We start from the raw sequence: 16022 nt of genomic DNA on the forward strand, positions 1-16022 counted from the left end.
GCTCTTCTTCCTCCAAGTTCTGAGTTGCATATAGACACCAGTTGGTCAAAATGGATTTTGGTTGTTGAGCTGTCGATGTTGCATCAGGTGGGAGGCAGTGGCTCAGGAGGTAGAGCCGGCGTCTAAGGATCGCAAGGTCGGCGGTTTGAACCCCGACTGGACATGTCTGGAGGTGTCCTTGAGCAAGGCATTGAACCCCTAATTGCTCCAGGGTCGGTGTCTATGGCAGACCCCTTGCCTAGAGCATAAAATACCACATTCCAACAATTGACTGACAAGTTGAATATAATTATAATTATTATAATTCAAGACTCTGACAGATTCTTTGTTCTACCTGACCTAACCACTGAAACCTCTCTCTCCCTCTCTTGCAGCATGGGTGTGTACAACGAGAAGAAGGAGACATGTGGGACCGTCTGTCTGAAGTACCTTCTGTTCACCTTCAACTTCCTCTTCTGGGTGAGGCTCTTGATTTATCATCTAATAAGAAGAAAGAGCACGTGGAATGTCTGGCTGAACGTCTGTCTGACCTTCTGTCTGTCTGTCCATTAGTCTGTCTGTCTGTCTGTCCATTAGTCTGTCTGTCTGACCTTCTGTCTGTCTGACCTTCTGTCTGTCTGTCCATTTGTCTGTCTGTCTGTCCATTAGTCTGTCTGTCTGACCTTCTGTCTGTCTGACCTTCTGTCTGTCTGTCTGCCTGTTGTTTCTGCTCTTCCAAGAAACAGCTGAGTATCTGTTTGTGTTCCCAGACAAAGGGGTCAAGGTGTACTTAAGTGAGGACAGGACGGTTCTCTCTGTTCACTGGGTTCTGAAGGCTCTTGGATTCGATTTCTCAGTTCCAAGAACTCAAAATATTGCAACCATATGCTGATTTAGACATTGGCTGAACCGTCCAAAGCTAGTCATTCTGTTTGATCTCTGAGGGTCTGTGTTAACCTTGCCATTCTATGCCGTGTGTGTGTGTGTGTGTGTGTGTGTCTGTGTCTGTGTCTGTGTCTGTGTGTGTTTGTGTATGTGTTTACTTGCATTCACTTGTGTGTGTGTGTGTGTGTGTGTGTGTGTGTGTGTGTGTGTGTGTGTGTGTGTGTGTGTGTGTGAGAGTGTGATTGCGAGCGTCTGTTTATTTTATTTGTTTGTTTTCCCTGGTTTCCTTGTTTGTCTCTCTCTGGCAGCTAGAAGGGCGTACTCGAGTGCGCTGTCGTAAATCTGTCCCTGGGTTTTAACACCTTCCAAGAACCGCATCAGAATTAAAAATGTACTACGCTATGCTTTCCCAGCCAGTAAACAGTATCGTATGTATGCACTGTGTAATTAATTCATGACACACACACACCCACACTCAATGTGTGCCTGTGCTTTAATGCCTGGCTGTCTGTGTGTGTTTATTCATATTCACTGGAGGGTGTCTGAGAGGTGTCTGGCCTGGGTTCTGTGCCGCCTCTTCAGGGAGCGTGCCCCTGCATTAGCTCCATGTAAATGTGTCTGTTAGCGTTAGCTCCATGTGACCACGGTGACCAGGTTTTGGTGCAGTGCTGCCTAGTCTGCTGACTTGGCAAAGGAGTGTCGTCGTATCGATTTAATTAAATTATCTAAAAGTGGATGATGGTGATGATGACCTTTTAGACTAGAGAGATACACTTTTGGCAAATTATTTGGATCGAAGCCAGACAATATTCAAATGTTGCACGATTCTAGTTAGTGTGATGGTCAGTAGAAGTTTTGCAGCACACCGGTTTATTGACTATTGACACCCCAGAAACACCTTGATTGGAGTTGGGGAGGGTGGTGGTGGGGGGGCAGTGTTTCCATGGTAACGAGGGTTTCAAGATACCTTCAAGCGAGGACCATTGTCAGGTGTTGTTCTAGCGCAACACCACTTCACCTGAACTAGTCTATGTGTCTTCTAAATCGTAGAACGAATTGACAATTTTCTTTTTTGGAAATGTATGAATTTCCGCATCCCAGGAAATGGAAGTGTTCAAATCGGCATCAGAAAATCAATCTACCGCCCACGGCTTTGAGTGGCGTTACATCCTACTTAATCACAACTCATTAAAACTGTTTTTCTGGCTACTTGTACTTTATATGCACTATGGTTAGTGGACCAATCTTCTTGTTTTCATTCTCATTACCAAACCCCATAAATACTAGGCCTACACAACTTCAAAACTCATTTGCTAGTCATACAATCACGTCATTAAGAAATTCACCGGAAAAAAGGAAATTGGAAAAATCACGGACGAAGTTATTGTTTTGGTATAAATAGTCAGGAGCCAGTTTGAGCCTGACAAAAGTTTCTGGCCCACTGTAACCATGGTAACGGTTTTTGGCAGCGGCATAGCCTATACTTTTTTTGTTATCCTTCCACTAATTGTTTTGCGAGGGATCAGACAGTGTGACTCCCTCCACACTGATCTGGGTCGTAAGAACGGCTGAGGAATTGTTGACTTGTTCTGACTCTTTTAGTTCTGTCTCTCAGCGCCAAGAAGATCACACAGCGTCCTCGCAAACTCAAACCATGTGTTTGACACAAAGCTGCAGAGCCATAATACTCACACGGCTTTAACCAGAATCACAATTCTTTTTTATTGCCAAGTATAATTCGCACATACAGGAAATTTACTTGGCTGTGGTTGGTGCCCATATGTGTGAATGCACAGACACATAGGAGGAGTCCATGAGAGGAATAGGAGCATTCCAATCAGTTAAGCACATTTAAAGTAGATGGTGTAGAAAATCTCTGTTGTCTGGAGGCATAATGCTGATAATGTCGACAGGTCAGCTGGTCAAGAATTCCTCAGAATCTCGCTGATGACATGTCGTTATAATGCTCCAGTGTCAGCAATGTCCATATGTGTGTCCTGGCATACCCTGCCATTAGCCCAAACAGACAGATGGTCCCACATTTCTCCTTCTTATCGTTGTACACCCAGAGAGAGAGAGAGAGAGAGAGAGGGAGAGAGGGAGGGGGAGAGAGAGAGAGAGAGAGAGAGACTACTGTAACAATAGCAACCCAAATAAGTTGCGGCTGTGAAAAAGCATTATACTTCGAAAAAAGTAGTGTTAACAATAAAGGCATGTTCATTTTTGGAGGGAGAGAGACAGACTGACTGACTTTCACAGCTGTAGCTTCTTTTATTATTAATAATAATAATAATAATAATAATACATTAGACACGTATAGCGCTTTTCTAGACACTCAAAGACGCTTTTGGTTGTTCTAGTTGCACCCCGTTCTCTGACGGGCACCTCTCTCTGTCTTCCTACTAGAGGCCAAAGCAGCGCTCCCTCTCTTTACATTTTGTACTACTGTACTACCAACACTCGAGTTGAGGGGGGAAGGCATCCTCCCCTGAAATAAAAACACTCAAAATCATCCCCCTTCTAAAACTGCCATCCCCCCTTTCCATCCCGTAAGTCATTTCATCAAAGAACGTGGTATTACTGCTATTTCAACATTTAGTTTTGCGCATATTAGGTAAAATACTCTGGGCGAGAAAGGGGGCACGCACACATGCAATGACATTTTTACCACCAAGTCTCTGACACTGAAGTCACTAACATTGTGGGGAATCTGGGGATGCTAAAATTATCCCCATATGATCAAATCCACCATCCCCCCTGATTTTCTTTTACAACTTGAGTACTGTGTAGTGAGTACTACCTTTTTTCTTCTTCTTCTTTTTTTTAACAATCTGACAATCTGTGCTGTGTCCTCCCAGCTGGCAGGGGGCGTAGTGATGGCGGTGGGCATCTGGACGCTGGTGGAGAAGAGTGACTACATCAGCCTGCTGTCCTCCAAGACCTACGCCGCCTCGGCGTACATCCTTATCCTGGCCGGGGTCATCGTCATGGTGACGGGCGTCCTGGGCTGCTGCGCCACCTTCCAGGAGCAGAGGAGGCTGCTGAGAGTGGTGAGAGACACACACACACACACACACACACACACACACACACACACACATATACACACACACATATACACAACACACACACATATACACACACACACAGACATAGACATAGACACACACACACACACACACACACACACACACACACACACACACACACACACAGACACACATATATACACACACACACACACACACACACACACACATATATACATACGCACACACCACACAGACACACAGACACACACACACACACACACACAAACACACACACACACACACACACACACACACAGACACAGACACACATTTGAAATGCTTTATTTATGTCCACATAAATACAAAGTGCATTAAGGACATAAACACTATCAGTGCAATCAGTTCATTGGGAGACATGTACAGCAGGCTAATTTACAAGCGGCCAACTAGTGGTCGTTGTGTGTAAATAGCAGGTTAGTATGTTAAAGAGGCGGCCCGAGGCGGCTCTTTTAGTAGGTAAAAAGGCGCGGCTGTTCTAGTGTTAGACCACATGTGCCCGGGGTGATTTGTGAGAGCTGGCAGAGACGAGGACAGAGAGACGACCTGGCCAACCTCAGACACCTGCGGGGCTCCTCCACCTCCTGTAGAAACAGCCTCCGCTGTTCTCTGTTCACGGCTTAGCCCTCGTCCACCTGCACATGGAAAATGTGAGACCTCAGACACCAGCTCGGCTCACACAGCTTATCTTACACTCACACATATACACGCTGGCCTGCTTTGCGCATACAGACTCTGACACAAAGTTACATGCATAATCATTCGGGTTGAGTGCAGGGTTCCCGCGCTGGTCTTAAAAAGCCTTGAAGTCTAAAATCCAGCAGTCCTACTTATAAGGCCTAAAAAGGTCTTACATTTCAGTTATTCAGTCTAAAAAGGAGGTGTCTTCAAAATGAGACCCTGCAAGGAAATCAGTCCGACCACATCTATTTACACAGACATTAATCTGGAAATTAAATTAAGCTGGAACCCCAAAAATGCCAATTTGCTTCCTTTTTTGTCTTTATGGCAGTGAAATCCCTAATTTAGAAGGTGACAGCCAAAGATGGAAATACTTCAAATGTACGTGGCCATCAGAGTCAATAATCACCCTTTCACCCCTGCGAGGATGAACATGTTGTCGAGTTCAAAGCCCCCCCGCTGCTGTCGTTGTGTGAAAATAATCATGATAATAATCATTTGTATAGCACCTTTCATACAAGAAATGAAGCACAAAGTGCTTTACAACATATAACATAAGATGGAAAGTTAATGAAGTGCCCTGCAGCCAGCCACCTTGTGGCGGGACACGGTATAGCAGCGACTACATTCATCATTTTAAATTGGCGGCTCCCTCAAAGCCCTACGTGTTTTTTAATCCCATGGTAATACTGTAAACCGCGGTTACATTTGGTGACGGTTTAACTCGATCAAAAATGTGATACTCATATACACACACACACACACACACACACACACACACACACACACACACACACAAACACACACAGCTCAAGTTTTGCATTTTTGGTTTGTCAGTTATATACACACACCTACAGTTTGAAACACACTTTTGCAGTAAGTTGCATGTACACACACACACACACACTCACATTTTGGACGATACTGCAAGAAACAGAGACACACACACACACACACACACACACACACACAGTAGAGAGCTACTGGAGAGAGGGGGTAGACGGTAGAGAGAGAGAGGGGAGTGAGGATGGGTGTGGTGGTATTTGTGTCTAAACACACAGTCCATTGTTCTCGGGAGGAGTGATAAAGAGAGGTGGCACAGGGGAGTGGAAGGGAGGGAAATATTTTCCTCCCGAACGCAGCGAATGTACCGACTGCTGAGTCAGAACCCCCCGAGGCCTCGCTGGGAGCGGAGCGGCTGACCTCATGTCCTCCCACAGACCTGGGCCTGACAAGGCCGTCTGTCTCTCTGGCTACTGTAGACAGAGTTGTTTATAATCAGAGGAACCAGGCTTAAAGGGCTAGCTTACCCTTAACTTCACTCTTCTCGTTTTCCCTTACCGTGTGCGTGCAGTGGTGTAGTCTACGTGATACGCAGGACTACGCCGTATACCCACTAGGAAAGGCCAAGGATTTCCGTATACCCACTTAAAAATGTGTGAGGATACGTAACGGCGTTTTGTGACAGAACTTTTGTCACACTTTCATTCATAAGATTCACTCCGTCTGTGTGACGAAGCACTTGACTTTTGGACCATTGGGACTGACTATAGCGTCATATACCATCAACGGGGGGGAAATGCGACATGAAAGCACTATCATGCACAGTTCAGCCTTATAACATGTAATGTTAGATCATATACTGTATATAACCTTAGACAGGGAGCGCAGGTTTATTTTTATGGCGTTCCAAAATGAAGGCAGGGAGGGAAAAATCACAGTAGCCTATACCCACTAGAAAAAATTCGACTACACCACTGTGTGTGTGTGTGTGTGTATGTGTGCGCGTGCGCTTTTGAGGAAGTAATCAGCGCGAGTTATCAAATCAAAAACCCCGAGTCCACTTAACACCACAGACGTCCCGTAGCAGATAACAGCCAGGCAGAGGATCTGGGTCAAGGTGTTCCCTGATGCTATCTCTGCTTGTCTGTCTGCATCTGGAGGGACGCGGCCTTGAGAGCAGACCTGCCCGCTCCCCCCTATCTCCTCTGATGTGGCTACTCATAAGTCAGGGACCAGATAAGGGCCTGTCCAACCCCTCTGATTACATGGGAAGGTCTTCAGGTTTTTAAAGGGGAAGGTGTTCAGGTTTTAAAGGGGAAGGTCTTCAGGTTTTTAAAGGGGAAGGTCTGCAGGTTGTTAAAGGGGGAGGTCGTCAGGTTGTTAAAGGGGAAGGTCCTCAGGTTTTTAAAGGGGAAGGTCCTCAGGTTTTGAAAGGGGAAGGTTGTCAGGTTTTTAAAGGGGAAGGTCTTCAGGTTTTTAAAGGGGATGGTTCCTTTGAACATTGAATAAAGGGACCACATGCCACGGCAAAGGCATCTGTACCTTTCTTTTAAAGGGGACTTTTGGTAGTTGTTTTTTCTATGCCTATTTTAAAGGGGATGTCTTGGGAACAAGTACACTCATGCAGGCATGAGGAATGTGACCCCCTGACCCCCCCCCCACACACACACACACACACACACACACACACACACAAACACACACACACACTCACTGTATTTTGACTAGAACCACCCTGTTCATATCCAGCTCTTTAAAATCAGGGATGATGGTGTAGTTAGTTTCCCACGATCTGAACCATTAGCTTTGGGCTGGGTCTCTGGGTTAGGAGCTGTTTCACTACCTTCAGAGACCAAACCGGTCCTGCGCCAGACATGTTTTTATAGTCCCATAGGATAGTGGAGTCTCATTTAGCTCCTTAGCTGCTAATTTAGCCAACAGCTACGGTACTTCCCCCAGGCGATCAGGCTCATAAACAAGCCTACTTTAGACAATTGACTAGCATCCCCAAGCACACCCCAGGTATACAGACTACCTAAACCTGAAGCTCACAGCCACTTGAGCTCAAGCTCATTACTCCTTACTGCTAGTACTAACTACTACTATTTTATTTACTATTTGTACTGCTAATTGTATCCTGTCTTATGTATCACTTAAGTAAATGGTAAATGGACTGCACTTATATAGCGCCTTATTCCGAAGCGCTTTACAACGGCCTCTCATTCACACATTCACACACCAATGGCGGCAAGCTACCATGCAAGGCGCGCTCACTAGGAGCAATTTGGGATTCAGTGTCTTGCCCAAGGACACTTTGACATGTGGCCAGCCGGGGCTCGAACCGCCAATCTGCCGACCTTGAGATCATTAGACGGCGGATCTACCTCCTGCGCCTTCCCCGAAGTTCCTAAGTCTAATAATTTTACTCTCTTTCACTGCCGGTCCTCTGCTTGTCCATTCAGATGGAAATAATATTCTTTTAGTTTTTACAAAGGACACCTCATCAATATACTACATAAAATGCACAGTTTGAAACAACATTCTTCTCCATGGAAATTTCCCCATAAGTAAAAAAAAAATTGAACCACACTAATGAAACATTCAAATTCTACTCGTCAAAATCAGATGTACCTTTAGTTTGAATCTAGAGGCAGCTAAACACCGTGATTCTATTCTAACCTAATCCCCCTCTCTCCGTCTCTGTCTGTCTGTCTGTCTCTCTGTCTGTCTCTCTGTGTCTCTGTCTGTCTGTCTGTCTGTCTGTCTGTGTGTCTTGTCTTCCTCAGTACTTTGTCCTGTTGCTGTGTATCTTCCTGTTGGAGATCCTGGCGGGAGTCCTGGCCTACATCTATTACCAGCAGGTAACTAACTAACTACATCTATTACCAGCAGGTAACTAACTAACTACATCTATTACCAGCAGGTAACTAACTAACTAACTACATCTATTACCAGCAGGTAACTAACTAACTACATCTATTACCAGCAGGTAACTAACTAACTACATCTATTACCAGCAGGTAACTAACTAACTACATCTATTACCAGCAGGTAACTAATGGCTACCACCAACACCACCTGAGGCCACTGTGCCACATACACTCTTAGCCCCTTTGTCTCTGTCTCTCTCTCTCTCTCTCTCTCTCTCTCTCTCTCTCTCTCTCTCTCTCTCTCTCTCCAACCTCTCTCTCTCTCTCTCTCTCTCCAACCTCTCTCTTCAACCTCTCTCTCTCTCCAACCTCTCTCTCTCTCTCTCTCTTCAACCTCTCTCTCTCTCTCTCCAACCTCTCTCTCTCTCTTTCTCTCTCTCCAACCTCTCTCTCTCTGTCTCTCTCTCTCTGTCTCTCTCTCTCTCTCTGTCTCTCTCTCTCTCTCTGTCTCTCTCTCTCCAACCTCTCTCTCTGTCTCTCTCTCTCTCTGTCTCTCTCTCTCTCTGTCTCTTTCTCTCTCCAACCTCTCCAACCTCTCTCTCTCTTTCTCTCTCCAACCTCTCTCTGTCTGTTAGCCTCTCTGTCTCTCTCTCTCCAACCTCTCTCTCCCCTCTCTCTCTCTCCAACCTCTTTCTCCCCCTCTCCACTATGCTGACTGATAGCATTCCAGTAGTAGTAATAACAGTAATAATGTGTAATTGCCTTTACTACCTGCTTGCTTATTACTTTACCGTTGTCGGCGTTACGATGTGTCAGGATGTGTCTGTGTGGTGAACTACCCGCGTCTCACCTCCCACACCGCGGTCAAACAAGTCAAATCCTCTCTAATCTCACTCTCTCATGATCCCTCTCTCTCTCTCTCTCTCTCTCTCTCTCTCTCTCTCTCTCTCTCTCTCTCCCCCTCTCTCTCTCTCTCTCTCTCTCTCTCTCATTCTCTTGATCTTTCCTTCACGCGTCGACTTTCGGTAGTTCTCCTCTCCACTCTGGTTACCATAGAAACTGAGCCCCAGATATCTACCCTTTACCTCCGGGGTAGCAGTCGTGCAGTGTTCTCGTTCTTTTAAAGAGCAGAAAAGGCGTCCTGACTTTACCTCTGCACCACCGCCTCTCTTTCATCACGGCACCCTGCCAGACGTTACTGTGAGAGCCGGATGGGACGGAAGAGGCTTTCTGTACTCAACTGAGGAAGATCTGAATGAATAGGGTCCTGAATAGGCTAATCTAGGTGATTTACGGTGTCATTTCCACTAGCGAGTCAGTCCATTTTCCATGGCCGTTTCCAGCTCATCGGTTGGACGCTATAGCGTATAATTAGAAAATCTCCAGATAACAGAACTGACTGTATGTTTAATAGTGTGTATGTACTTGAGTTGAGTACCCTCTGTTCTCTGTCGGGTGCATTAACCAAGGTCATTATTGCATCATCGAGTCTTTGGTCGAGCTGCCGTCTAATGATCACAAGGTTGGCAGATCGGCGGTTCGAGCCCCGGCTGGCCACATGTCGAAGTGTCCTTGGGCAAGACACTGAACCCCAATTGGTGTGTGAATGTGTGTGTGAATGGGTGAATGAGAGGCCGTGGTAAAGCGCTTTGGAGCAGCAAAATCAGTGCAGTCCATTTACCATTTCCCGTGTGTTCCTCTGCAGCTGAACGAGGAGCTGAAGCAGAACCTGAGGGAGACCATGGTCCAGAAGTACCAGCAGCCCGACCAGGAGCACGTCACCGCCGCCGTGGACAAGCTGCAGCAGGAGGTTAGCATCCCGTTAGCCGCGGCTACGCTCGCTAACTATGTACCCACCTAGTGCCAGGATTTCGATGTATATTAGTTTTTTTTAGCTCATCTTAACTCTGTCTGACAATAAATGGGAACTGGTGGATCTCTCTCTCTCTTTCTCCCTCCCTCCTTCTCTCTCTCTCCAACCTCTCTCTCTCTCCAACCTCTCTCTCTCCAATCTCTCTCTTTCTCTCTCTCCAACCTCTCTTTCTCCCTCCAACCTCTCTCTTTCTCTCTCTCTCTCTCCCTCTTTCTCTCTCTCTCCCCCCCCCCCCCCCCCCCCCCCCCCAGTTCAAGTGCTGCGGCAGCAACAGCTCGTCAGACTGGGGCGAGAGCGTGTGGATCCGGACCAGCGAGGCCGGCAACAGGCTGGTGCCGGACAGCTGCTGTAAGACCCCCACAGAGCGCTGCGGCGTCCGAGACCACCCCTCCAACATCTACAAGGTGGAGGTGAGAGAGCTGGGGGGGGGGGCGGAGCTTAGAGGCACACATACAAGGGGAAATGTGTGAAAGGAGCAGGGGTGGGGGGGAGGGTGTGTGCCCAGCGGGTGGTGGTGGTTGCTCACGCTGGTCTGCTCTACAAGTTTGAAAGTGACAGTTGGAAATGACAGTTGGAAGTCACAGTTTGTAGGCCTGAGGACGAGAGAAAGTTATCCGAAGCAGCTAACTTGTGTTACTGATGACACTTCCACACACGTGGTGTGTACACACACACACACACACACACACACACACACACACACACACACACACACACACACACACAGATACAGCCTTATGAGACCAATGTCGTCAATTCACACACTCCCCCATCTTGTCTGTTCTCCAGGGCGGTTGTATCGCTAAACTGGAGAAGTTCATCCTGGACCATCTGAAGATCATCGGAGCGGTGGGCGTGGGCATCGCCTGTGTTCAGGTGAGCAGCCTGACCTCGTTGAGAGGGACGGCCCGGGGGGGAAGCCTTCTGTGTCTGAAATAACCCAGTCAGTCAAGGTCTTGTTATGGTTTAGTAACCTGTCTGAGATCTCGTTGAGATGAGGCCGGGAGGAAATCCTTTGCAGAAAGTAGAGTATCCTAGGAGTAAGTGGTGTGCAGGGGTGAGCGCAAGAGTCTCTAGTACATAGCATATGTCCAGCAGGGAGTGCTGCTGGGTAACTAGCTGGGGGGGGGGGGGGGGGATCAGTTCAACAGTCTGAATAATAATAATAATAATAATAATAATACATTAGACTTATATAGCGCTTTTCTAGTCACTCAAAGACACTTTACAAACTGAATAGTAATACTACTACTGAGTAGTAATAATAAAAACACAAAAAATAAATAAAAGAAAGTATAGGGGCCTAATGAAGTTAGTGCTGGGGACACATGGGAAGGGGAGGGGGAGAGGGTTAACTGGTGAAGGCAGTTAAGGTGAAGACCTCCATCTCTTCAGGCTACACCTTAACTGTCCCTCCTGAAACCTCTCCGTCTTCTCTACACCCCCTGTACAGTTTCTCTACTGTAGAAACATACAAAAACAAACGTAATTCTTCCTTCCTTGCATTTTTGACTGCCAATGTCCTCCGGCCCCAGCATAGATTACTTCTTCTTGCGATGACTGACTGGATAGATGGATAGATTTGTTCTAAGTCACTTTGGATAAAGGCGTTAAATGCCAAAAATGTAAATGTAAACGAGTCTGTCGGACTGAGAAAGAATGCCAGTACTGGACCATTTGCCAGACCGTAGATGTCCCATATGTCTGGGAGCTCGCTCCATATTCAATTCAATTCAATTCAACTGTATTGGCCATGTGCAGTGCACTAGGAACATGACTTGGTATTCTACCGTGCAAAACAAGCTACAGTATATACAACAGCAAGACGACAACACAACAAAACTCAAGACAAAATATACAGTACCAATATGAGTGAATAAATATACTGTACAACTTGCAAGGACATGTAAAGTGCAAGGTGCAATGATCAGGAGTTATTGAGGAGGGCTGTGGCTTTGGGGAAGAAACTGTTCAAGTGTTGTGATGTTTTTGACCTGGTGGCCCTGTAGCGCTGTCCAGAAGGGAGTAATTCAAACAAGCTGTGAGCTGGATGTGATGTGAGGGGTCAGACACAATCTTGCGTGCTCTCTTCAGTGATCTGGAGCTGTGGAGGTCTGTGATGGGAGGCAGGGGGCAGCCGACGATCCGCTCAGCTGTCCGTACGACTCTTTGTAGCTTGACCTTGGATCGGGCAGACGCAGAGTCGTACCAGACAGTGATGGAGGATGTTAGGATGCTCTCTATGACGGCCCTGTAGAACTGGACCAGGATGTGACGACTGATGTGACGTACTGTGGCGTCGTCACTACCCGATGTAGAGGCCTTGCAAGTCAAGGGAGTTGCAGCTGCTGTAGCAGGTAGTAGGATATAAGACGCTCTAGTCTAGTTCATGGATCACAGATAGGCGGCCCGCGGGCCACATCCGGCCTGCCAAAGCTTCCCATCCGGCCAACAGAATATGAAGGATTTTTTTTTTTTATATGAATTGAGAAAATGTGAGATGGGGAAAAATGCGTTCCGGTGTTTAGAATATCTAGCATTTTGTTTGACCTACCAACTTTTAATCTTGATCAGAATGACCGAAAAGGTCTTTTTTGCTATCCACGATCAGATCGAATTGGCTGATGTTTTGATTGATTGATTGAAAACTTTATTAGAAGATTTGCAGAAGTAGGTACATGAAAGTACATATTACATACAAGGTCAACTAACAGGATAAAAACCCAAGAAAGCCACTGGCTTATTTCAATTGGGGTCCTTGATTCTCAATTCATCGTTACATGTAAGACAGAAAAAAAAAAAAAAAAAAAAAGTCCCCTATACGACTCAAAACCAGCCAGATAGATCTGATCCTGGATAGCAAAAAAGAAACACGGTCATTCTGATCCAGATTGAACCGGTTCCCTGGGGAAGCCTGCCTGTTGGGAAGCCCAGGGGTCCAGTTGGCATACGGAGGTGTTGAGACCCAGACCCAGGGCCCTGAGCTCGGTGACACGCTCCTCTTGTCCAGGGGAGACAGGAGAAGTGTGCCGTGCAACAGCATTTGCCTTGTCTGTGGAATCTTGTTTGGGGCGGTATGCAAATCGGAGTGGAGAGTGTCGGTGTAGAGAGTCGGGTTAGGGTGGAGTTGACATGGACCTTGACCGGGCCTCTCGAAGCACTTCATAACAACAGACGTGAGTGCTTAACTGTCATTAAGGCAGTTTACCATGGATTTTCTTTTGGGCACGGGGAACAATGGTGGTCACCTAACAACAGGTGGGGACTACAGATTGGCACGGGGAAAAGGTTGAATTTAAGTCGGCGAAGACAGCTGCCAGCTGGCTCGAGCGCGAGCTCTGAGGACACGGCCTGGGAGGCTGTCTGGGCCCAGCTGCTCCGGGTGTGTTCGTTCCCTCTTCAAAGCCTTTCTGACGTCAGCCAGAGAGAGAGAGATAGAAAGGCACACAGTCGTTACGAGCCACGGGTAGTCACCCTCGGCGTCCGGTGCCGCCAGGCCTCAAAGCGAGCAGAGAAGGAAGGTGTCGGGGCTCGACTGGGAGAGAGGCGTCGGTGTGCATTACACAGCCTGCCGGATCTTCCCTTCTAGTCTGGAATAGATTGAAGACCGTATTCCACGTGGAGGAATGCGTCGGAGCAAGTGTACGTATAGTTATTAGTAGAGGCTATATGAACTCCTCCAAAAAAGGAGGAAACATTATTTCGGTCGATTATTCCTCCCCTTTAATTATACCATTTGGTATTGTATTTTATATCGTTGGAAAGCCTGATTAGTCACCTTCACAACGAGGTACAACTTGTAAGGATCATGCATTCGTGGAATGAGCAACACAGCTAAAGGTGTGGGTAGCGGCCCAATTTTTTTTGCCAAAATCCCCTGCAATATTCTTCTGTTGGTCTAGAATGGTATGATGTACAGTACTGGTAAACAATGCTGAAGGATACTCAACTCCACTTCAATTCCTTCTCTCTCTCTCTCCCTCTCTCTTTCTCTCTTTCTCTCTCTGTCTCTCTGTCTCTCTCTCTCTCTCTCTGTCTCTCTGTCTCTGTCTCTCTCTCTGTCTCTCTCTCTGTCTCTGTCTCTCTCTCTCTCTCTCTCTCTCTCTCTCTCTCTCTCTCTCTCTCTCTCTCTTTCTCTCTTTCTCTCCCCTCCTCAGATCATAGGGATGGTGTTTACTTGCGGCCTCTATCGGAGTTTGAAGGCAGAGCCATACTAAGAGGAGGAGGAGAAGAAGAAGAAGAGGGGGAGGCGTGGCTACCGGAGGGGTCTAGTCTCTCTGGCTTGGGCCCCCATCACTGTGCCAAGCTAAACAAGAGGAGGACAGGACCACCCTGTCCAGAAAACATCCTCTAGCCCCTACACCCCCCTAGCCACTCCATTAGATCGGTTGAATCCCACCCAGACTACCCAGAGGTCAGAGGTTAAGATCACAATCGGAATCAGAATCGCTTTTAATTACATCTTACTGTACGTAAGTACACGAGAGTACAAATCTTTGCTTTTGGTTCCTCAACATTGATATTTGCAGCATTTATACACATGGAGAAGAAAACGACAGTAACACAGTAGTAATAAGCAATGCAAGTAAGCGAAAAAGTTATCCCACAATGACAAGGAAATGAAGTGGCCTTTTGGCAAAGTTGTAATTTACACAGCGGCCTCAATAGTGCAAAAACAAATGTTGCGCAGAGCACGATGACACAAAACACAATACAGATACTACATCTATAACTCATCTATAACTGTATGTCAGTCCTTCCCTGTGTACCAATGGAGGCTGCTAGAAATCGGTTGATACCATTATTGATTCAGTTTCATGCATTTACAACGAGCCTATCCTCCCATTTCCCGCCGTCAGCAGCCTCTCTCTCCCCTGCTATCTACTCTCGTGTCATCTGGGCCATAGGGGCTAGAGGTTGTTTTAAAGGACAGGGCCCGTGTGTACGTAGGATGTACTCCCTCCCGAGCGTCAGACATCACAGGAGAGCCTCGCATGCTATCTGATCCGTATGTACTTTAATAGGGTCGTCAGCAGCGCATCCAAACGTTGGCGTGTACACCCTAGTGTGATGTTAGGATCAGTGGACCAGAACGACGCGTGCTGAAGGTTAGTCCCGGGGAGAGCAGTTTGCCTTAATGTTGCAATAATAATGATGGCGGCTTAACATGCCAGACTCCACCTCTGGGTTCTACTGCTACTACTACTACAATAACGTTTCAAAAACATGTTTTGTTTCTGCATTAAAGGTGCAATCTGTAATTTAAAAACAAACAAAGCGGGGCTCCTAAGCCACATTTGGGGTAAACAGCTAAGGGATGGTGATGGAGAAATGTCACCACTCTCTATTTCATAGGCAGAGCAATAGAGGCAAGGACGGACCTTCCATGACATAAAAATAATAGCCAAGTTTTTGAAGCTTTACAATGTTTTTTAGTTTTTTTTACAATTGCATTGTTTACAAACAATGGAGTAATAAAAGAAGCGTATATTGGGGGTTCTAATGGGGTAAGACAGTTCAGCTAACGTCATAAGTCACAAGAATCAATAGCTATATATCATTAATTTAAAAGTCCAAAAATGGATGTACACTACCAATTACAGATTGCCCCTTTAAGTAGCTGATCATACATTTCAAACACCTCTTTTACAGTTGCTCTTAAACTTCTTAAAACGTTTTTATTGTTATTGTTATTTTTCTTTACAAATGTTACTTTGGTAATTCTTGACTTGAAGCGCCTTCTTATGAAGTGTTACGTTGCCTTGGAAACATGGAACCTTAGAGGTCACAGAGCATTCTGGAACTGTGATGAAGCAGAAAAGCCTGAGAGGCTGTGATGTTTAGAGTGCGTTCGTAAATACG

At 46.4% G+C, this 16022-nt stretch overlaps 1 protein-coding gene across 1 annotated transcript; it reads left to right on the forward strand.

Annotated features, from left to right (window-relative positions):
• Window positions 1-375: 375 nt before the first annotated feature.
• On the forward strand, window positions 376-14450 carry LOC308170529 (CD151 antigen-like; the record flags this gene model as incomplete). Its single annotated transcript, XM_080545323.1, has 7 exons — window positions 376-459; window positions 3723-3914; window positions 8204-8278; window positions 9993-10097; window positions 10412-10570; window positions 10950-11036; window positions 14318-14450. 7 exons carry the CDS (start codon window positions 376-378, stop codon window positions 14375-14377), a joined length of 762 nt encoding a protein of 253 aa, XP_080401449.1. The 3' UTR covers window positions 14378-14450.
• Between the last annotated feature and the right edge of the window lie 1572 nt (window positions 14451-16022).

Source organism: Nansenia antarctica (assembly GCF_963989245.1).
Source record: "Nansenia antarctica genome assembly, chromosome: 14".
Taxonomy (NCBI): domain Eukaryota; kingdom Metazoa; phylum Chordata; class Actinopteri; order Argentiniformes; family Microstomatidae; genus Nansenia; species Nansenia antarctica.